This window comes from Pseudorca crassidens, chromosome 15, assembly GCF_039906515.1.
Source record: "Pseudorca crassidens isolate mPseCra1 chromosome 15, mPseCra1.hap1, whole genome shotgun sequence".
NCBI lineage: Eukaryota > Metazoa > Chordata > Mammalia > Artiodactyla > Delphinidae > Pseudorca > Pseudorca crassidens.
In genome coordinates, this window is record NC_090310.1 from 50,617,621 (window position 1) to 50,642,416 (window position 24,796).

General features: G+C 42.0%; 1 protein-coding gene across 1 annotated transcript in view; it reads right to left on the bottom strand.

Annotated features, from left to right (window-relative positions):
* The window catches only part of SLX4IP (SLX4 interacting protein), a 185,430-nt gene that overhangs the window by 12,547 nt on the left and 148,087 nt on the right, over positions 1-24,796 (bottom strand). The window contains 2 exon segments of the mRNA XM_067707481.1: positions 10,023-10,111; positions 14,647-14,724. Of these exon segments, the coding sequence (XP_067563582.1) occupies positions 10,023-10,111; positions 14,647-14,724 (167 nt within the window).

Sequence of the window (24,796 nt, forward strand, 5' to 3'; positions counted from 1 at the left end):
CATAGAATATTAGAATACATAGCCGTTAAATCACATTCATAATGTGACTGTATCTGAATTCCTTGTGATCACATCTGCTCAGAACGACACACCCAGAACTGATCACATCAGGTTAGCGCTCCTGGGATGCAAGGTGGAGCACAGAGGTGAGGGGACAGAGGCCAAGGAATAGCACCACTTGGTGGCTTGTCCCAGAGCCAGTTCCTTAAGCCCCTCATAGTTGGTTCATGATTGTTTGGGGAAGTTAAATGCAGCAAGAGGTATGAAACACACTTTGGAAACTGGAAAGCATTGAGCACGTTTTCTTGACATTGTTGTGAAAGAAAATCTGACACCTGCGCAGACCACATGGGTTTATAAGAAGGCGAAGGATGCTTTGCATCTGTAGGAAACTTACATGATTAAATTCTTTCCCCACATCTCACTGGGGCCTCACTGAGTATTTGGCAGACAGGTAGTGTCCCTATTTGACAGAACGAGACCCAGGAGATTAAGTGTCTAAGGCCACACATTTAGCTGGGGGCAGGATTGAGTCGAGAAGGCCTGGCCCTGGTGCAGCACTCTCCCCACTGTGCCCAGGGGGTCAATTTGCCATCTTGGTTAGAGATGGAGATGGAGGAAGAGTACAGAACACTGAGCCCAAAGTCCGTGGGTCCAGCTTCCCTAGGTCATTATCTCACTGTGGCATCTAGACAAGCCCCTTATCTTCTCTGAACATCAGTTTCCTCATCTATTTTTAAAAATGGGGGGGGAGGTGATAATAGCTATATAGTGGGCCCTCACCCATCTCCTGGAAACAATACACAGATTTTCTTTTAGGGAGTCATGTCCCCACTGTCCATCCAAAGTCCATGCCTTTCAGGAGGACTCATCTCCAAGCCTGACTCCAGAAGTGGGCCTGTGACCCAGGCCAGGCGAATCGGAGTTCAGAATTCATGAGCCTCATAGAGATGCATGGGCTACAGTGGCCCAGGAAGGGGCCTGCTCTCTTTTCCCATGAACCTGCAGCCACCAGGACCAACCACCACATGGAGGCTGACCATGAAGCCAAACAGTGGAAGGCAATGCCAACAGATGGTGAGAAACAGTCCTGATGGAAGTCTCTGTCCTCTGATCTCTGGGCTTTTGAGGCACATGAGCCAAAAACCTCCCTTTTCTTCCTAAGCCATTTAAAGCTGGCCTTCCTGTCCCTTGAAAACTAAAAGGTTCAAGACTGACACCATCTCTTCTCAGGTTTGTTGCACTTAACAAGTTATTGTATGTGACAACACTCGGCAAAACTAAAAGCTTTTTGCAAACTATAAAAGCAGCACAAAGATAATATATTATCAGCTTATTTGGGGGAGGGGCAAATACTAATATTAAAGTAAAAAACTGGAATTACTTTCAGTTCTTCATGACCTTGTAATAATAAGGCAGAAAGAAAAGTTTTCCTCCTAGTTCAGTGTGATGCCTGATGACTTCCAGGAGTGTCAGCATGGTGAAATGTGACCTGACACAAAAGGAGCTGCTCACAGAAAAGCAGCCCAAGTAGAGCCTGAAATACGACAGTGACCACAGTCTTAGACGGTGACGCAACCTGGTCATGCAGAAACCACACGTCTTAAAATGAAGAGGTCTCTCTTTCCCAAATTTGACTTCTAAGATTTTCTTAAATTATTTGATATTTAATAAGTGAAGGAAGTGAAAAGGACAAAACAGATGGGACAGAGTAGTCACGAACAATTAAAAGAAAGTATAGAAACATACATGTGTGCATTGGCTCAAAGGAACCAAAGCAAAAAGAGGTACAAGAAAAGGAAAGTGGTATCTCAAGAATCCCACCGTGGCCTGAAGGCGTTTTCTCTGCAGGTGATAACGATGGAGGACGTCTGTACTGAGATGCCGCAGACAAAGCACTCGGTATAGGGACCAGTCCTCATGAGACACCCACCAGGCAGACATGACCTCCCCTATCACAGAGATGAGGAAAGTGACACCCAAGAGGCCATGCCATCTGCCCAATTCCCAAGGGACAAGCTTTGCGCTTCACTAGGGTCCTCTGGCCCACAGGCCCTCCATCTCTCTGCCCTCCCATGAAAGGACAAGTCTCTAAGGGGAAGAGGAGCACAGCCTTGCTGATGATGCTGCCACTTGGGTTAGCAGCAGATACCCTAAGATACCCTAGTGTTTTTTTTTTTTTTTTTTGCGGTATGCGGGCCTCTCACTGTTGTGGCCTCTCCCGTTGCGGAGCACAGGCTCCGGACGTGCAGGCTCAGCGGCCATGGCCCACGGGCCCAGCCGCTCCGCGGCATGTGGGATCTTCCCGGACCGGGACACTAACCCGTGTCCCCTGCATCGGCAGGCGGACTCTCAACCACTGCGCCACCAGGGAAGCCCCCCTAGTGTGTTTTTTAAAAATAATTTTTTTTAAGTTTTCATTCCTTCTGAATTGATGACTGTGAAACTATCTTGTGCAGATCTAGGAAAGTACCAATAAAATAGTTGAAAAGAATGTTAACCTGAAAATGAAATCAGTGAAAAAAAAAATCAAGGAAGTGATCTTGCAGGAAGTACACATTTCATAGGGATTTTCCAGTGTACACTTACCTAACCCTCGAGAACCTAAAAATAAATCCTAAACAGCCTTGGGCCCCACAGTTGAGTCTCTGGTGCCACACAACTGTGAGAAAACTTGGGTGCTTGAAAGAATTTGTAGGTTTGGGACCAGTGCTTCTTAAGAAGGGAGAGCACTCACTGACCACTCTGAGAATTGAAGACAGCTATTTCACTCTGGCCAGAAAAACATAAAAATACATACCACTCTTTAAAAAAATTTCAGATAATTCATGAATCATAGGTTAATAATGCCCAGTTTAAAAGCTGAAGGGAAATAGCTGTGAAAAGTAGAGAGAAACTTAATGGCAATTACCCCAGGCAGAACTACCCCAACCCTTGGAGGTCTCCTTATTCAAAAATACCTTCCCTCAGAGGCCTGTGGTTGAAAAACGCCAACACCCACAGGAAGGTTGCCAGCCCATCGTTCGTGGTGGTGATCTTTTCCCTGACATCTCCCATGGCCGAGCTTGTGGCTCTGGACAGGATGGGAGAGGAGAGAGGTGGGTAAATGTGCAGGGCAGCCAGGCAGGTGGCAGGACTGGCCAGGGAGGGCCCAGTGTGGCCCTGGTTGCCGGTGGGAAGAGGCGTGAGAGTCAGAGCAAAGACACCACAGATGACTGTCTGATTTCACAATTCTGCTCAGAACTGGCCCTCTGCCCAGGGATGCAGAAGGAACAGCTCTTCCCATCTCCCTCAGACACAGACAGGGAGACCCCCTTTCCAAGTCTCCAATCTCATGATAGTGACAGACTTCTGTGGACTCGTCTGGGAACCTCGCCCCATTTATGGCATTGCTTCCTTGGGAAAATGAGCACCGAATTCTAAATCATCTGTGTACTAGTGAACTTTCCCAACATAATCCCCTTGCACGTCGACTCCGTCTGTGCTATCGCCGTGGGTGTTCTCCTGGCCGTGTGGCTTTTAGGAAGTTGGCCTGAGAGATCTGCTGGTTCCCAGCTCCTCTGTACCTCAGAGCAGTGACTGGGTTCTTCCTCCAAAGCAATGTCTCACTGGGAGTATACCGGCAGCTACTGGAAATGAAAGGCGTTTTAACCGGTGGTCTCTACTCTACCTCCTCCTCCCCTGGATGGTGGTTAACAGAGCTCCCGCAGGAGGTCTTGAGTTTACGCTCTTGTTGTACCCCTTTGTCCGTCACTGACTTGCTGCCAAAATGGGGCTTTGTCACTTAACTCTTTGGTACTTCAGTTTTCATAGTTGTAAAATGAAGCTGGGTTGGCAAATGGAGATGAAAAATGAGAGTGTTGAGCTTCTTGAGAAAATCACATGTGCAAGTATTTTTCTCATTTCTGGCACAGGGGGTAAGGTGTTTAGCTATCTGCTACTCTGGTTTAATGGCATTTAAATTAACTCCTCTTTGGGGAAGAATGGGAATGATGGTGATAATAACAATTAATATTGCATTGGCCCTTTAGAGTTTACATTTTTGTATTGATCATCTCACTTGATCCTTGGGAAGGCTTGCATGGCAGGCATCACTTTTACTTCTGCTTAGTAAGTCTGGGGATGGATGCTCCAAGAAGCCAAATGACTTGTCCAAGGTCATCAAGTGAGTGAGGGGAGAGAAAGTGGTCAAAGTCAAGTCTTGTAATTTCACTTGATTCCTTTTTCACTTGTTCTATTCCCTGCCATGTTTTGCTTAATTCAATCGATTATCTAAGTAGTCATCAAAGGGAGATTATAGGCTTCTCACAGGAAAGGCACATTATGGGGAAAAGGCACAAAGGATTAGAGGCCCCAGATACATCCTATTCTAACTTACCCTATCTAACTATTCTAACCGAGATACGCCCTACCCTAACTTATCTATTCTACCTGTTCTAACTCAGCAAAGGGCAGGTTCCTTTGGAGGGCTGGAGATGGGGGCCAGGAGACATCTTGTTCACAAGTACTGCTGGCTAATCGTTTGGGAGAATTTTATTATTAGGAAGGGAGAACAAAACCTCAGTTTACTGTAACATACAAGCAAAGGACAGTTGATCTTAAAAGAAAATGATTGCCCCTGAGAAAAAATTTTCTTATGATCTCTGTCATTGTCTAGAAAAACTATTCTAGACAGGCCAGACCAACCAAGAGCATCTTCATCGCCCGAGGCTCCTGCCCTGAAGCATTTTTGTTAGCATCATCCACCTGCCAGTCCACACAAGGGAAGGGCAGGCAGGTGATGGATGCCGCTATAGTTCCCATCCTTATCCAGCCCAACTACAGGCCTGGCTGAGGACACAGACACCTACCACACAGCAAAAACGTCACATAATTGAAAAGTAAATGATAAACTCACTGAAAGTTATTTTCCTTACTACGTAAGAAGTTTTTATATAGTAAGGAGTTTGTGAAATACAAAAATACCAATAAAAAAACTGACATAAACAGACAATTCACAAATGAGTGGGTCCTAGTTAAAATAAATACAGACCAAACTTAGTTATCAAGTACGAACTACACAGGAGTACAGACTAGATCATTAACAGAGGTTATCTTTGGGTTGGGAGTCGCGGGTAAATTTTAGTTTCTAAAATCTTTTCTACAATGAACATGTACAATTTTGGTAAGCAGTTATTAAGTAAAAAACTAAGTTCAGAACACTGTGGGAAATGCAAAATATGGAAATGACCTCTTCCCACTCAAGGAAATTTGCCTAGTGCTACAGGAATCTCTTGTTAATGGCTTCCATGTAATTTATCACTAGCATTGTTTAGGAAATACAATAAGATAAGAAGAATGGATTCTTAAAGTCTACGATACAGTAAGAAAAACCTAGAAAAATCATCCACTACTTATTTAAGTTTTTTGGTACAAAAAAAAGAGTTCCTCTCTTGAATGATCTGTTTTAAACTTACACAGAAGTTTCCTCAAGGAAGCTAAATAATTCTGTCATCAGGGTACAGAAGTTAGTGCACAGTCAAATTGTTGTTTATTTCTTCTAGTCTAAAAACTTAAGGACTGAAATGTTTCCTTATAATTTCTATTTATCTTTCCTAAGATTAAACTATAACTCTCCCCTGAAATTTTTTTTTTTCAATCACAATTTTTAAAGCTGTGAGTAAAATGCTCTTTTGTGCAAAATCATTTTGTGGTTTTTATTTAGCTACATTTTCATCTGCTTTCTCTGATAGAAATTCAGTGTGAGAAAGTATTTTTGAGATAATCTGATACCCTCCCCCTAGACTGAGAGGAGGGCTAATAAGGCCCACAGAGGTTCAGTTACGCACAGCTGAGAAATATGACAGCCGAGCTAAAAATAACCGAGGCTAGGGCAGTTTATTGCTTCTTTAGACTCATTTGCATTTCAGTTTTATACTCATAAACTAGAAGGAGGATTCTCTAACATTAAACAGTAGCTTGACTTAAGAGAAGTGTTCAGTTTAGTGCTGAAATATTGTCTCTTGTCAGGGCGTGCCAGCAATCCTTCCACTCTAGGCGAGGGCCTGGCGCTTTCTGAAGAATCTTAACAGCTGTTTTCACAGCTTGGCCACAAATCAAATGAAGGTGAGGCAGAGCTTCTGAATATCTTAACGTACACATCCACTTTTCTGCAGCTCTAGTGCTAAATGCCATTTTTAATTTCCCAAACAATCACAGACTTTTACAGCTTAGGTTTAAAAGAAAGTAACTTAGAATTTTGGACTTCCCTTCCCGAACTGTAGAGAGCAGCTGAATGAACCATTAAAGTGCAGAACGGGTACGTCTTTAAGAAAAAAGGAGGCTCTATTAGAATTACAACTTTTAGGTCACCTGGGTCACCTTCAGTACCCTTGATCTGCCAGACTGTAAGCTCCTTGAGGGCAAGAGCACTGTTTTTCTTTTTCTTTGTTTCCCCAGTGCCTACCAGAGCTCCTGGCACACAGCCAGTACTCAGGAAACTATGTTAAAATGTGATGGTGAGAGCAGATGGGAAGGTCTCCAGAGACTAGGAGCCGCTGTAACCAGTGTTCTATGAGACAGCAGCTTTGTGCTGACTCTGAAATGTCCCAGATATATACAGAGTTCTGTGATTATTTACACAATAAAGTTATTACTTTGGAAAGTAAAGCTATGACTTCGGTTATGTTCGTTATTTCTTTAATAAAGGAATGATAAAATGATAAACAATTTTAAATTTCCCAAAGCCCCCCTGGGCTTTACATCTAAAGAAGAAAGCAGTCTTTACATGGGGACCTGGGTTTGTAAACACGAAAGAAAACATTTGCTGGAATGGGATACACTGAGCACCATACAAATTTACTTTCTGCTCTTAGTATTTCTAGGGAAAAGAAGGTGAAGGGAAAAACAAAGCTATGAAACTAAAGGTAAAATCTTGCAAAAAGGTTTCCCAGCTCCATTTCTAGCAATAGGTCCCAAACTTAGGCTATAAGGGCTTCAAGATTTCTTATGAGAAACTGTAGTAAGAAAAATACAATGACTCATCTCGTAATAATGCCCTTTCTTCCCAAAGTACACATCATGATTCCCACATCCCTGGCACGTGGGCACTCAGGGCAGAGCTATTGCAACAACACGGAGCACCTCCCCACATGGAGTCCCTCGTGCACTGGGGTATGCGTGTGACAGACCTCCGTGCACGAGGGACTCCATGCGGGGAGTCCCTCGTGCACGGGCGTGTGTGTGTGACAGACCTCCGTGGTGCTGGGGGGCAGCACTGACTGCACTCGTTCTGCCCCCAAAGGAGGGGGATTACTCCCTCTGGGCCGCCTGATCAGGAACAGTGGTTCTTTTGTGCTGCCACCTTTAGGAACCTGGGAGCTGAGTGCATCTGGCTTCCCTGTGTCCAGGAGGAGCAGCTCTGAAGAGGCACTCGCAGATTTCCTACCTGACTATTATTTAGACACTGAGGATCGAGGAAAGGAAAGGAAAGGAAAGGGAAAAAGGCAGGAGAAAAGGCATCTCTACTCAAGGCAACAGCACGAGTTAAAGGCTCCCTGGCTGCTGCCCAGGTACTGACTCACCGCCATCACTTCCGTGGCTGGGGAAGAGGGAGTTCAGTAAACAGTTATAGGAAAAATAATTGACATTTATACCAAAGAAGTACCTCTGATACAGCTGCTCAGGAAGCCCATTCCCCAGGCCTCGCTCAGTCAGACATTCCTGGAGAGTAACTACCAAGAGAAAATGAGACGGATCCGGCCTTGTGGTGAGTATCAGTGTAAACTGATAAAAGAATTCGAAGCTTTAAGAAATGTAAGGAAGTTCAAGGGATACTCAGAGGAGAGCCAGACCTCACTGGCTTTGAGCATCTGAGAGAGAGTAAGAATAACGGGAGTAACTTTGCCTTCTCTCTGGCAGAAGGCAATTCTGGGAGGGAAGGATTGTTTATTGATCCTTAAGTAGCTGAGACTGGAGGGATCTGCAGACATCAAATATCAATGAGGACAGAGTCCAAGGCACTTGTAATGGAAGGACTGTGGCCTTGGCTGGACGGGCCATTTGTGGGAGAGAGGGCCCTCTGCTTGACCTGGGTATGTTATCGGTTCTGGGGGAAGGAGCTTGAGGAAGCGGTGGACAGGCCTGTGAGGAGGGGCGCTGTACAGGCAGGCTGGCCATGCAGAGGGGTGCACGGAGCCTGTGCCTGGGATGGAGCCATCTGGCAGTGCCAGGCGTTAGCTGACTTGTATACGTGTGGCTGGGAAAGCGTGTATGTGAAGGATGGTCAGAGGTGGGGAAAAAGGAAGCTCAAGAGAGAGACTGACTACATCTAAAGAGAAGCACTCCAAACAGTGAAAGATCCTCATGATGTAAATGGCACTTTTCTCATAAGCTAAGTGGTTAAGTCTGACACTGTTATCCCTGGATATCAGAACATTTTGAATATGAGAACACGGAACTGGCTCACGCAAAAGGCTCAGACCAGTCAACTTTTCAGAATGACAATTCTTAATATTTAGGATGTCCTCCAGATTATAAGATTTATATGACAGCAGCTATAGGAAACTTACATCTGTATAAATACCAGTGCCCCTAAGGAGGATAATATTTCATTTGTATGGAGATATTTTAACTCACCCTTAATAATTTAAAATATTACATATTAATATAACATACCATACAAGATCTAATTTCTTCTGTATTCCATGTGAAAACAGTAGTACTTTGTGGTACAATTAATTGTTGTTTTCTCAAACCACAAATCAATTTCTTCATTGGTCTGAGAATCAGTTAAGCTATATTACATTATAGCTGTTTGCCAACAGCATTACGACTTTAGTATTTATTAATTTACTAAGATAACTCAACATCCTACAAATACTTCACAAATAAACTTTCAATACTTTTCACCAGGTTTGCCCCATTTATTTCACTTAATGTGTATACTTAGCATTTAGTTGATAGATGAAATACAGGTCCCACTGGCTTTTCTGAAGGGCTCATCTGCTACAGATGAAGGTATCTAAATTTAAATCTGCATTCTCTGCTCTTTACTTTTGCTGGGTCTCTGTTCACCCTTTTAGTCTCTAAAACACTTTTCCTATGTATTTATTTAAGATAAGATAAGAAGCTGGTTTTAGACCATGTGGGCCAAATTTCAAATGGATTAAAAAATAATAAACATAAGGGATAATCTAATATCCCTATAAATTATTTTAGAAGCATAATAATCATGTCATACTTCATGCCCACGTTTAATGTCTACTAGATTTTTTTCCCTCTTTGTTAAAGTTTCAAGTCACAAGTCCAAGTCCAAAAATATGAAAAAAAAATTGGTACAGAGGTAAGTTCTGATAGATTGAGCTGTGACTGCAGCAAGATACACACACGCACACACACACGCATGCACACACACACCAAGGAGACTCTCAAACGTATATGCTAAGCTTAAAAGACAAAGCTGTAAACTATAACATTAGGAGTGAATTTTCAGTATCCATTTGTCTGCATAGAGAACTCCAGCGAAACAGAAATAGGACTGATGGAGCTCAAAACTTAGCACGAGAAAAGAGAGAGAAAACAAACCCTATCAGCTAAGAAATAACACACTGGGGAAAAGTACTGGTTCTCATGAAAATGTCAGTGATTCACCATGGAATAAAATTCAAAAGCCACTGACCCCAATGAAAGCTTCTAGTGGAAACGTGGATTTTGCTTCATTTCATTTAAAGAATGCTTTATATTTCATTTAAATACTATCATAAGCATTTTCACAGTTTTTGTGATATGTTTTCTCATTTTTGTATTGCTATGGAAGAGATACTACTGATCATGCTAAATTTTCAAGACGTCTTCAAGAAAAGAAGCAGCACATCAATTAATCAATATTATCATGCAAAACAGGTAAGACTTTTTGGTCCCTTAAAACATGCACTGAGGGCTCAAGAGCTGAATGAGACTAGACGACAATCTCTTTTCTATTTTTCATAATAACTCATCATTTAAGCAGATTTATTTGCTTACAGAATTTTTTTCATACGTACCAACTCTTCACTCTGACTTGCCAAAAGATCGTGACTGAATGCAAGCTGACTTACGCAGACCACAAATCTGTCGGGAAATACCCGGAGTTCTGTACAAAATGAAGGAAATCACATTACTAAAGGTATCAAAAGACTAAACACAGAAATGCTTGGTCCCAGACTTCTGAGTTACAGCAATAAGCGTGTATGTATCAGACACGTGTCTTCTCCCCTCCCCTCATTTCAGTGTTTGTCATCAATACTGCGGGACAAGCACAAAGCTCTAGGGATGGCCAAGGAGGCTGCAGATTGGTCCACCTGAGCCCCTGGGCCATCATATCACATGAAACCCCCAGGCAGGGCCTTTACAGCTTTCCCTCTGTGTCAGTTTGCTGTTTTCTGTTCAGAACTCACATTTAGGAAATAGGGTCAACATTAACTAATGAGTGTTCTGACGTACACGGGAAGATGACGAAAATCTGAAAACGTGACTCGACAATGTTCTTACTAGTTTACTTATCCTCTCCTCGGTCACCTGGTCTTGGAGAGGTTCTCCTACAACTGATCTGAACCAGGCTATGAAAACAGCAGTGTCACTGATCAGGAATTAATGATCAAACTTAAGGAAATGGTTAAATGTGCAATAGTAGAGTTGATACAACAATACCACAGTTGCAGTGATCCATTATTACAACTTCTTAAAGCAAAACCACTGACTTCTGGGTGGGGAAGACTGAATGAATCACAGAACCAGACTTCTCAACACTCAACGAAAGGACTATAAAGTGGTAAATGCTACTACCTGTGTGCCTCCTTCTCCATCTGTCTATCCATCTCTCCATTCATTCATGCAGCCTCCACCTATCTTTGGAGGGATGCTTAGCTGATGTTAACAGTGTACATTCTGGGGGGTGGGGGTGGGAGGGTCTTCTCTCCCCTGCTTTTACTTGGTTGTATTGCCTGAATATTTTTTATAATACGTATCATATTTATAACAGAAATAAAGCCATCTTTTTCTAAAAGAGAAAATCTTCCTCTTAGATGTGACCAATTTTTATTATGAGTCATGAAAGTGAAGCCTTTTACATACACTGCACATTTCCAACAACGGATGGCAACGGAGAGCACTGAGGTAGTGACGCAAGCCAAGCATGAAGGTGTCAGTTACACAGACACAAAACTTCTGTACAGTTAACGCCTCACACCACTCGGGGAGGTTAAATGATACCAAAAGGCCTAGCAAGCTGATGTTCCGGGATCTGCTCTCTGCTCACCGGGACCTCTGTTGTCTCCTTGTGGGGGTCACTCTTCTCTATTCCAATTCATTCTACTCAGGGCAAGTGGGGTAGCAGTTCCAACAAGAGCTCCGCTTACCCTGCTCAGAACCCCACCCTGGCTCCTCACCATGCGACCTGCAAACATTCAGTCTCCGCGACTGGGGCCTAACCTGCTATTCTGATCTGACTCCCTCTGGTCCTTCTCATGCAGAAACCCCCATTTCAGGGGGTCCAGTGTGTTTAAACTTTGACCCACATGGGTGCTATATCTGGCTAGGTGGCTAGGGTGGACATTGAAAAGGCAGAAAAACAAAGTTAACATAGCAGTTAGTATTTATTCACTAATTCTTCCAATATCTTATTGAGATAAAAGGTAAACAGTCCACTTCCTGCTTTATGGAAGGGGAAACTGAGACTCAGAATTCATTATTTGCACCCCTGCCCCCCAATATCACAATCTTGAAACATAGTTCATTAGTGGATCTGAACTAGAATTCAAAATGATCAGTTCTATCAAATGATTCCTCTCGAAAATAAGAACGCTAGGGCTTCCCTGGTGGCGCAGTGGTTAAGAATCCGCCTGCCAATGCAGGGGACACGGGTTCGAGCCCCGGCCCGGGAAGATCCCACATGCTGAGGAGCAACTAAGCCCGTGAGCCACAACTACTGAGACTGCACTCTAGAGCCCACGAGCCACAGCCACTGAAGCCCGTGCTCCTAGAGCCCGTGCTCTGCAACAAGAGAGACCACTGCAATGAGAAGCTGGAGCACCACAACGAAGAGTAGACTCCACTCGCCACAACTAGAGAAAGCCCACGCACAGCAACAAAGACCCAATGCAGCCAAAAATAAATAAATTTTAAAAAAAGAAAAGAAAAGAAGAACGCTAGAATGGCAGATTTTAAACAATTTGGTGCCAGGTATTATATAAATAGAAGGCCACTTATGTACCCTTTCACTCTGCTTAGGTTATAACTGAGATTTATATTATGTCAATATTTAAATAAAGTAAAGATTTAAGCAATGGCAGTCCCTACTAGGAAGGGTAGCTAGGCTGTATTTTAACAGATACAAAGTTAACTGGTTTATTTTACTAAGAGAACTGAACAGAGTGGAAGGCCCCACTGTGAGAGTAACATAGTCAACCGACACTTAAAGTTAAGAAAGTGCAGGAGGGTTCCCTTTTCACCATACCCTTTCCAGAATTTACTGTTTCTAGATTTTTTGATAATGGCCATTCTGACTGGTGTGAGGTGATACCTTATTGTAGTTTTGATTTGCATTTCTCTAATAATTAGTGATGTTGAGCATCTTTTCATGTGCCTCTTGGCCATCTGTATGTCTTCTTTGGTGAAATGTCTATTTAGGTCTTCCTCCCATTTTTTAATTGCATTGTTTGTTTTTTTGATATTGAGCTCCATGAGCTGTTTGCATTTTTTTGGAGATTAATCTGTTGTCTGTTGTTTTGTTTGCAAATATTTTCTCCCATTCTGAGGGTTGTCTTTTTGTCTTGTTTATGGTTTCCTTTGCTGTGCAAAAGCTTTGAAGTTTCAGTAGGTACCATTTGTTTATTTTTGTTTTCATTTTCATTACTCTAGGAGGTGGGTCAAAAAAGATCTTGCTGTGGTTTATGTCAAAGAGTGTTTTTCCTATGTTTTCCCCTAAGAGTTTTATAGTGTCTGGTCTTACATTTAGGTCTTTAATCCACTTGGAGTTTATTTTTGTGTATGGTGTTATGCAGTGTCCTAATTTCATTCTTTTACATGTACCTGTCCAGTTTTCCCAGCACCACTTATTGAAGAGGCTGACTTTTCTCCATTGTATATTCTTGCTTCCTTTGTCGTAAATTAGGTGATGATATGTGCATGGGTGCATGGGTTTATCTCTGGGCATTCTATTCTGTACCATTGATCTATATTTCTATTTTTGTGCCAGTACCATACTGTCTTGATTACTGTAGCTTTGTAGTACAGTTTGAGGTGAAAAGTGAACCCTCCTGCACTGTTGGTGGAAATGTAAATTGATACAACCACTATGGAGAACAGTATGGAGGTTCCTTAAAAAACTAAAAATAGAACTATCATATGACCCAGGAATCCCACTACTGGGCATATACCCTGAGAAAACCATAATTCAAAAAAAGAGACATGTACCACAGTGTTCACTGCAGCACTACTTACAATAGCCAGGACGTGGAAGCAACCTAAATGTCCATCGACAGATGAATGGATAAAGAAGATGTGGCACATATATACAATGGAATATTACCATTAAAAAGAAATGAAACTGAGTTATTTGTAGTGAGGTGGATGGACCTACAGTCTGTCATACGGAGTGAAGTTAAGTCAGAAAGAGAAAAACAAATACCGTATGCTAACGCATATATATGGGATCTAAAAAAAAAAAAAAGGCACTGATGAAGCTAGTGGCAGGGCAGGAATAAAGATGATGCAGACATGGAGAATGGACCTGAGGACATGGAGGGGGATGGGTAGAGGGGGAAGCTGGGGCAAAGCGAGAGTAACATCGACATATATACACTACCAAATGTAAAATAGTCAGCTAGTGGGAAGCAGCAGCACAGCACAGGGAGATCAGCTCAGTGCTTTGCGATGACCTAGAGGGGTGGGATAGGGAGGGTGGGAGGGAGGCTCAAGGGGGAGGGAATACGGGGACATATGTACGCATATTGCTGATTCACTTTGTTGTACAAAAGAAACTAACACAGTACTGTGAAGCAATTATACTCCAATAAAGATGCATTTAAAAAAAAAAAAGAAAGTGCCCGTAACTGCAGATCCCAAGAGCAAACCTCCACACAGTTACTTTTTAAAGTCCCTGTTTCATGTCTTATGTACTAAAATCATCCAAGGAAGCTGAGCTAGATTTTCTTTCCGGTCGTTAGCATCTGACTCTGTTGTTGTTGGCTGGACACGTCTGAAATCATTTCCTCAGTGGACGTCTTGACTTGGGGAAATGGGGGCCAGGGTGGGGGGAAAGCAGGCCTCATCACACACCTAGGAAAGCATTTTCTTGTGCACGTGCTTGCTCTGTACTCCTGGGCCTTGGTGTGCACCGACAATGGTGAAGTGAGTCACAGTTTAACTGCCTGTCCAGTCACTCTGGAAGCTCAAGGAAAGTGCTGAGATGCAGCAGGAAAGGAAAGTAGAGTGTGGCACCACTCACTGTGCTCAGGCAGGCAGTAAACAGTGCAAGATGAAACACAAATAATCACAAGTGCTTGCAAATACTAAGTTTCATGAAGGCTATGAGGCAACTAGGAATCTTCATTCCTTAGTTTTCACCCCTTCTCTAAGGACACGTTAATTGTGCACAATGCCTGACGACCCAAGAAATTGGCTTCTCACCTGCATTCTGTGAGCCCCCGAGGCAGCGGAGACGTATCCCTCTCTTGAGGAAATAGGCTGTGATTTGAAAGCCATAACCTGTAAAGTGAATATCATATGATATCACTCATATGTGGAATCTAATTTAAAAAATGATACAAATGAACGTATTTACAAAAGAGAAACAGACTCACAGATTTCTAAAACAAACCCATGGTTACCAAAGGGGAAATGTGGAGGGGGAGGGATAAATTAGGAGCTTGGGATTAACATACACACACTACTATACATAAAATAGATAACCAACAAGGACCTACTATACAGCACAGGGAACTCTACTCAATACTCTTTAATGACCTGTATGGGGAAAGAATTTGAAAAAGAATGAATATGTGTATATGTGTAACTGAATCACTTTGCTGTACACCTGAAACTAAAACAACTTTGTAAATCAAGTATACCCCATTAAAACAAACAAACAAATAAAAACCTGTAAAGTGAAAGAAGACAGCATTAGATAATAAGCTTGTTTGTGACTGAATCCCACGGGCCTAGCCCAGTGCCTGCCATCCAGTGAGCATTCAATGATTACCTAGTGAGCAAAAGATGAAGAGAATCCGTAGAGGGCCTCTCTTAGAGGAAGGGGTGAACAGTGTACGCTTAGCTCTTCCAGGAGGCCCGGCCACGGCACCTGGAATAGCCTCCAGTCCCTGAAGCAGCTCAGTTACTTTATTTGTAAATTGGAATAAATGAGGTCTGACCAAACAGGCCTAACAACCAGTCCCTCCAGGTTGGAGGAGTAATTCAGGCTGAGCTGGTGCACCAATCTTGGCCACCTTCTGATGCTCATTACTTATCAGCTCACAGAAAGAAGAGTTTAATACCTATTTGAAGAAGGGTGTATTTCGCCTGTAAATAAGTTATTCTAATTCAAGTACAGTAAAGCCTTTATATAGGATGAGATGAAAAAAATATGACATGAACCTCCCCCCCAACCCACGAAAAGAGAAGAGGCAGAAAGAAAACTCTCCAATCCACCAGAATGGCCAAACTGAAAAAGGCCAAGAGCGCCAAGTGTTGGCAATAATGTGGGCAAATGGGAATTCTCATGCACTGCTGGTGGAAGTATGAAATGGTACAGCTTCTTTCAGCATCTAAAGTTGAACTTAAGCATAAACACACAGAACGTTAATAGCACTTTTCACAATAGTCCCAAACTGGAAGCAATGCAAATACCCATCAAAAGTACAATTTTTTTTTTTTTTTGAGGTACGCGGGCCTCTCACTGGTGTGTCCTCTCCCGCTGTGGAGCACAGGCCCAGCGGCCATGGCTCACGGGCCCAGCCGCTCCACGGCATGTGGGATCCTCCCAGTCCGGGGCACAAACCCGTGTCCCCTGCATCGGCAGGCGGACTCTCAACCACTGCGCCACCAGGGAAGCCCAAAAGTAGAATTTTTAATTGAAAAAAAGGGAGGAGGTAATAGTCACACAGTGCAATCCTACTCTGCCCCTAAAAGTGAATAAGCTACAACTAGAGGCAATATCAGAACTGAATCTCACAAACATGATGTTAAATGAAAGAAGCCTGGTCCAAAGGAATGCATTCCATCTGTGATGATGGAGACATTACCATTCACCTTACAGGGTGGCAATGGAATTGCAGGTGGCTCACAGGAAGTACCAGCATAGTTCCTTCCTTCCTTCCAGCCCCCCTCCAGGTATAGACTACTCTCTTGATGACTCTCCTGAAATCAAGTAAAAACGTCCGGTTAACACAGTCCAGTACTTGGTGGAAGAATCAGAAGTGAAAGGCCCACCAAAGATTGGTGAGGGTTCCCAGGTTCTAAAACAACCTCAGAAAATTGCTAACTCTTAAAGACAGTATTTTATTTATGAAATTGGAAGGTCCAGGAGTTAAAAAGAGGTGGTCTCCAGGCCCACTGGATTCTCCAAAGACTATCATTATGATTGTTTTGACATAACTTGTACATAAAGAACACAATTAAAGTTTCCAGTTTTACATTCAAGTATCCTTCTGTCACCCTCGTAGAAAGATCCAGAACATCAGTGACCACAGACTTGATGTTCTGTCTACAGAAGCTATGGCTCTGACAGCACAACTGCTTCAGTCACGGGGATTTTGAAATAACAGTGACATCTATGATGGGATAATCTCCAGATTTACTGAGATGAAATATATTTTTTCCTAACATACTTAAAGTGGATTGCACTTTGGTCATGTGGCTTTCTTCTGCTTAAAGTGTCAAACAAAATATGCACACCACTGGCATTATTCTGAGTGCTTTAAAACAAATACTTCAGCCCTTAGGTCACCGAGAGAGTGGAAGTGACATCCACATCTGTTTATTTGTCCTACTGCTGGGGGAGGGGGATGGTAAGAGAGGAGTCCTTAACAATTTGGGATTTACAAACACACAAAGAAAGGTGATTTTCAAAGTAATGATTTATCATGTGAGTCTTCCAAAGGACTGACAACAACAACAAAAATGCAATATCGAAGTCATTCTGTCTTTGCTGGTGGATCACACTTAATGCTTATAGTTCCAGGTGATCAAGAGTCAGATGGCATGCTCAAATTTTCAAAACTCTTTTCCCTGTACAAAATCTCCAGCGATAAAGTGTTATTAGTAGGAAGGCACTAAATCTGAAGTCGACTAGGAAAGCTCGAGCTCAGGAAGCCTGGTATCTGGAGATACCACTTGAGTAATAACTAAATCCTGCTTGGTCAGCTGTCTCAGTAGGACACCTTCCCCTATAGAAAAATAAAGCAGTATAAGTCAAATTCTGACTGTTTTACTACTGACATTACTAGGAGAAATGAGTTTATTGAAATCCTTCCTCTTCTGTCCCCCACCCTCCTGGACAGGATTATGTTAAAGGCAATCATTCCTCAGCTGGCGTCTTGTTATGGTTTTAGTGGAAAACCCTGTCGAATGGCACCTATAAGAGAAATGGTAAGTTTACCATGGAAAAGAGATTTGCACCTGCTTAGTTCAAATTCTACTGGCTGTAGGAAACCTTATTGTTTAAAGAGAAACTTGAAGAGAGAGAAAACACAAGAAGTATTTTTGTCAGTTCTTACGGCAAACTAATTTTGATATGTAAACGAAGAAACTCACTGCTGTTGAAATATACTGAACTGAAATGCTTAGGGAGCTGTACTTCATTTATCCATAGATAATAGGCAGTGATAAAGAGTACATTATCTTTGCTCTTTAATGAAACTGGCTTCACAGACTTGAGCAGGCTACTGAGATACTGTATTATCCAGGGTTAATGTAAAGCTCCACTACTCTCGAAAGCTAAATAGCAGCTTGGCAAAGAATCCAGGAGGCCTTCTGTTTCCCCTTCTTGGGCACCAGCTTGCAACGCTGATATTCTAAATGCCCGGAACCAGGGTCAGGGCCAGCGGGGGAAGAAGCAAAATGGAAATCATAAAGTGATATTCATCTGAAAACTACATGACAATGGTATTCCAAGATCCAGAGGCACTTATAAATCACACTTAAGGATGCCTGTTTTCTTTGAGCTACTTACTGTGGGCCTCCTTAATTTGAAAAAACTGTCTGTAGCCACAGAAAGAGATTGGGGTTAGAGAGAGGACTGCTTTGTAGTGGAAGCACCTTTCCACCAGGAGTCTTCAGGTATGTCTACTTCTAGAAATAATATATTTCTGCGTTGCTTAATGTCATGAGACATCCAGTACCAGCAGGAGGCCATCGTCTCCCATGGCCCCCAAGCAGCCCCAAAAGTCTCCCATCCCTGTGCCTCCCGCACTCCGTACTTTATAAAGAGCTGCTGCACTTCCGGCTACCTTTCTACAGACAACCTTGCAATGAAGCCCCAGATGATGACTTATTACCACATGTACTTCCTTCTGTTCTTCACCAAAGAACATTAAGTATCCAAGAAAAAAAGGAGGCAGGGGTCGTAATATTTGTGAGAGAAAGAAAGGTGGTCCATGTTTTAAGGACAGAGTTCTGCTACTATTTCATTTAACATTCTGCCTAAAATAAACTGTTCCAAATGGCTTTATTAGAAATTCAGAGATTTCATGAATAGAAAGGGAAAAACAAACAAAAAAAATCAAGTATGAGTTGAACAAATTCCATCCTGGCTTAGCCAGGCAATAGATTAGTTTTAAGTAGTACTGTGCTCCAATGAGTAATACTTTTGAAGGGAGTGGTCGTTTATTTGGGTTGTTACATTTCACAGTCCCAAGACACTAAGAGCAAATATCCAACATGGAGTTTTTACTGTAAAACTATCCAGCTTCTCTTGTTTTCCAGGGGATTCCTGGCCAACATGACTTGAGCTTCCCCAAGACTGCCAAGGGGAAGCTGTGGTCCAGTGCACCATGGTGGGAAGCCCTCTCCCATGGCGACTAGGAGACCAATTCATGGGGAGCCTGGGAAACTGCCTTGGGTCAGCCTGCTGAGCCCCTGGACAGCCGGGCAGGTAAGCACCCTTCACAGTGGGCTCCGCCCACCACTTCATGGCTCCCCTCCAGCGAAGCCTCCTCCCAAACCACAGGGCAGCCTCAGCAAGACATACTGTGTCCCACAACACTTCTCTCCCAGAGGTGACGGCTTCCTTAGTATCCTCACGCACAAGCATGAAAAATTTCCAACACCCAGAAAAGAGGAAAAACAGTGCCATGAACACCCCAAAGCCCGCCATCTATACTCAGTAATGGTTAATATTGTATCATATTTCATATACCCACTTGCTATACCATTTCAGAGTAGACATCATGACGTTTTACTCCTAAATATGCAAGCACAGACTCCCAGACAATGATATTCTCCTATATCACAAAATACTATGATCATAACTGACATGACATTATTGCTCAAATAGACAGTCCATGTTCAAATTCTCAAAATGCCCCCAAAATGTGTATCACTGACTTTCCTCCTGAACTAGAATCCAACCAAAGGTCATGCATTGCATCTGGTTATGTTTCTTACACCTAGAATAATAAAATAACCTCCTCCTTTTTTCCATAACTCTGACCTTTTAAAGAGATCAGGCTAGTTTTTCTGGAGAATGACCCCCATTCAGGATTTGAACTTTAAAGAAAAAATCTCAGTTGCCTAAATACAAATTTTCAAACTGCATGCTATTTTATTTATTTATTTATTTATTTATTTTGCGGTACGCGGGCCTCTCACCACCGCGGCCCCTCCCGTTGCGGAGCACAGGCTCCGGACGCACAGGCCCAGCGGCCATGGCCCACGGGCCCAGCCGCTCCAAGGCATGTGGGATCCTCCCGGACCCGGGCACGAACCCGTGTCCCCTGCATTGGCAGGTGGACTCTCAACCACTGCGCCACCAGGGAAGCCCCTGCATGCTATTTTAGAATGCCAGTCATTTATTAATTTTGATGGTTTCTTTAGCTGCTGCAGGAAATTGCAGGTTCAGACTAAAGCTATAATTACAATTCCAAGTCTGAAACACACACGACTTGAAGATTCAGTCCTAAAGTTGATTTTGAAGAAACCAAATCTTAAATTTATAGATACTTCAATTTTCAGCAAAGGTAAGCTTACCTAAGCAGGTGTGATAGTGATCTCATATTGGTCTACATTTGTTTTAAGAAAGGGGACTTGGTGGCAATCAGATGACTGTGGGCTGAACTAGAAGCAGCTCCATACTGTGCACCAGTTCAGACTTGTGACTCTTTCCAGTCTGAGGTCTTGAGTCAGTGCTCATTCACTAGCTGAAGACTTGGGTGAGATTTAATAAGACAGTAGGAAGGAAGGGTCTCATACCTATCAAGTACTGACAATGTCTTGGTGCTAGACTAGGCCAGGAACACATAATATATTTAAAAGATGGGTAACGTGTGTGTTTTAAAGCTATTTAGTTCAGGAGAAATGAAGTTATAACTCATGACTTCTGAAACTGTGCCTATTCGGAAAGTCATACCAGTCCTTATCAGACAGTCAAGGGTAGAGAAATCATAAGCTTGATGCCATCTCTTGAAACATAAAGGAAAAACTAAGTATGAGACACCGTCTTTGAAAAGCCTTTATGGAGCCCTTTGAAACATTTTGTAGGTCTAAGTGCGACCTTCACCATTGCTGATGTCGGTGGGGTTGTAGAAAAAAACTGTTCTGTGGGAACCAAAAAACAAGTGTCCTGTCCTAAGTTTAAGAAGACACACACAGGATCCTAGTCTAAGACCACAACTGGGAAACAATTTGGGTGGGTAAGTGGAATATTTGATCCTGGGCTAAAAGTTTCACTTATTACCCAAGACATTTAGAGACTCCAAAAAAGTTCCCTTGAGATAACATTTCATGTCTTTAAATAAGGACAGAACTGGACTCTGAGTCACAATGAAGCTATGTCTATTTGATGCCAAAACAAATGGGCAAACTGGTTAGTTCCATTAAAAAAAAAAAAAAACAAAACCTGTGAACAAAATAATTACTTGAGGCCAAATTTACTTGGAAAAAAACAAATTTTCTACCTGTAACCTCACTGACTTTGTATGTAATACCACGGGCCACATGTGCTATTAATTTTATTATCTACAGGATCTATCAGAGATTGTTAACACTGAATGAGAAAGCTTCTCAGGGCAGACAAAAATTAGAATAAAACATACTGAGAAACTATCACTTTAGATTTCGTTCGCATACCACTTTCCCACTATTTTGTTTATAAAAATATGCCCTTAACGTTAAATATGAAAACCGTGATTAGATAACATTCAAGCACAGATGAAATGATATTCAAAACGATGGTCTCCATGGTACTCATGGGAATGATGTGATACTGAGTACTTATAAAACTCAAAGTTACCTATAAAATCCTTCACTCACATTTATATAACTAGGCATAAAAAGCAACACAGAGTTTTAAGAAACCTTCTAAATGAGGTAGCTAGTTGTTTGAACTGCTGGTTGTTGAAGCAGGTCCCTCTGCAATAGCTGTCAAACTTCCTGTGCCCAAGACGAGGATGCCAGATGAAGCATGACCTCTGTGGGCTCCTTGTCTTGCACAGGGCCCACTGCAGCTTCGACGACCATGTACATTGAGAAAAAGTGTTCTTGAACCATGGGATTTATTCCAACAGGATCGCAGACTCACAGGACAAGAAAGATCTTTGAGAAGTCACCTACTCTACTTCCCGCTTATTAGGACCATATTTATTTATTTAACATCTTTATTGGAGTATGATTGCTTTACAATGTTGTGTTAGTTTCTGCTGTATAACAAAGTGAATCAGCTATATGTATACATATATCCCCATATCCCCTCCTTCTTGCGTCTCCCTCCCACCTTCCCTATCCCATCCCTCTAGGTGGTCACAAAGCACACAGCTGATCTCCCTGTGCTATGCAGCTGCTTCCCACTAGCTATCTATTTTACATTTGGTAGTGTATATATGTCCATGCCTCTCTCACTTCGTCCCAGCTTACCCTTCTCCCTCCCCATGTCCTGAAGTCCATTCTCTACATCTGTGTCTATTTCTGTCCTGCCCCTAGGTTCATCAGAACCTTTTTTTTTTTTTTTAGATTCCATATATATGTGTTAGCATATGGTGTTTGTTTTTCTCTTTCTGACTTACTTCACTCTGTATGACAGACTCTAGGTCCATCCACCTCGCTACAAATAACTCAATTTCGTTTAAACCATATTTAAAAAACAATACTGAAAGGCTGAATGAAAAATGCCATGCCTATACGTGTACAACTCAGTTCTTCCTTTACCACTTGAATTGAGGTTGCACACTTAAATGCTTAAGGGGCAAGACAGGTAACAGGAAAGGGCTGGGTTCTGACAGAGGTGAACTGGAGAAAGTACACACCTGGTTTAAAGGGGGCAGCTGCTACTGAACTCCAGCCGTCAGCTGCTGCTGGAAACTCGGGTGCAGGGTACCAGATTTTAAGCCTTGCCAGAAAACCTGGAAATCTAAATTTTTATGTGAGATGTCCCAAATTTTAAATTAGCAATGAATTCAAAATTTTAAACTATGTCGTGCAGTCCAAAATAATGTTTCTGAGGGCCACTTCAGCTTCGCACTGCCAGTTTGCAATCTCTAATCTGAACTGCTCACACTTCAGTTGAAGTTCATTTTGTGTCCTGTCTTTGGCAGAGCTGAAGGAAAGCTGGCCACTACCACGTGCTTGGAGATAGGTATTCAGTTGCAATACAGTCATTTATTCTAAGCTAAATAAACCCTGGTCCTTAATCTCACTACACAGGATGTATTTATCTACGTTTAAATCATCTTTCTGACGCTTCTAAGTCCTGATGGTAAAGATATACAGTTAAGGGTTTGACTCAAGGTGGGGGAAAAACTGAAAGACTATACTATTTTAGAAAACGATAATTGTATGAATGTGTGAGATCTGTATTTCAAAAAATCACAAAGCTTATATTAATTAAAAGAAAAAAAAAAAGGACTTGAAAAGATCTGAGTAACATACCATGTTCTTGGTTGGAAGGGCTAACCGGTATAAAGATGTGAATTGTTCCCGTATTTATTTACTTAACAAACAAACTGAATGCCTATTATGCACCAGACAATTCCAACCAAACTCACAATGAAAATGTTATTTTTGTGTGTGAAGGGAAGAGGCAGTTTGGAAGTTGCCAAAAAGAATTCTAAAAAATAATCTAAAAGAAGACTAAACTAGTAAAAATAGGGGAACAAACTGAAAATGAAAATTTTTTTTCAAATTAAAGGTAATGTATACTTAATGTATTAAAAAAACCCCAAAACTAAACAGAAACAAAAAGGAGGCATAAAGAGAAGGTTAAATCATCAACAATCCAACCACCCAGAGATAGTCACTTTGTCACCTTGACTTTTTTTTTTTGCGGTACGTGTGCCTCTCACTGTTGTGGCCTCTCCCGTTGCGGAGCACAGGCTCCGGACGCGCAGGCTCAGCGGCCATGGCTCACGGGCCCAGCCGCTCCGCGGCATGTGGGATCTTCCCAGACCGGGGCACGAACCCGTGTCCCCTGCATCAGCAGATGGACTCTCAACCACTGCGCCACCAGGGAAGCCCCTGTCACCTTGACTTTGATACCCTCCAGATTTTTCTCAAGATATATAATCACACATATATTCTTCTCTCTTTTTACAAAGATGGAGACATGATTTTTTAATGCTGCTTTATAATCTGATTTTTAAAAAAATCTCAGTGTTGTGTGCACTGACTTTGTGTATGGTATCTGTGAGGAATCCACTTTCATTCTTACCCCAATGCATAACCAATAGAATAGTCAACAGAAAGTCCCCACTGATCTGAAATGCCAGCTCTGTCATACATAGACCTGTCTGAGTTATTTTACTCCATTGACTTATCAGTCAATGCACACTGTATTAATTACCTGAGCTTTATTTATAATAAATCTTAATATCCAGGAGTGCACGTTCCTCTCCTGATCCCCAACACTGTTTCTAGTCTTCATCAGGATTACTTGGAGTTATTCTTGGCCCTCCATGCTGTTCATACAACTTTTAGTATTATTCGCTTGTCAAGCTGCATAAAAAAACCCTGTTGGGAGTCTGATTAGAAAGGCCTTGAATCTACAGATCAAGGTGAAGAAAACTAACATCTTGATGATAATAAGACTTCCTATGCATTTAACACGGTAAATCTCCCAATTATTTTTAAGGACTCTCAAAATGTCTTTCAATAAAGTTTAACATTTTTCTATATAAATTTACTGCATACTTTGCTAGGTTTATTATGAGGTACTTCCTATTTTTTTTATGTTGCCATTGTACATGTTAGCTCCTAAAAATAATATTTTCCAACTGTCTGCTATTGTAATTGATTTCTGTGTATGGACCTGCAGCTGAAAAACCTATGAAATTCTCTTATTAATTCTAATAATTAGTCTGCATATATCCTTTAGACTTTTCTATGTATTCATTTACCCCCAAAATGACCCTTTTGTTCTTTATTTCCAATATTTCATCTATATTATCTTCCGTGTCTTATTGCTAGGGCTGGAACCTCCAGTAATTATTGAATATTGTAGTAAGCATCTTTGTGGTGCTCTCAGTTATAAAAGGAATGCTTTTAATGTTTCACCACTGAGAACAATATTTGCTGTAGACTTTTTATAGACACAATCCTAATCTTTCCAAGAGTTTTTATCATGAATGACAGCTGCTTT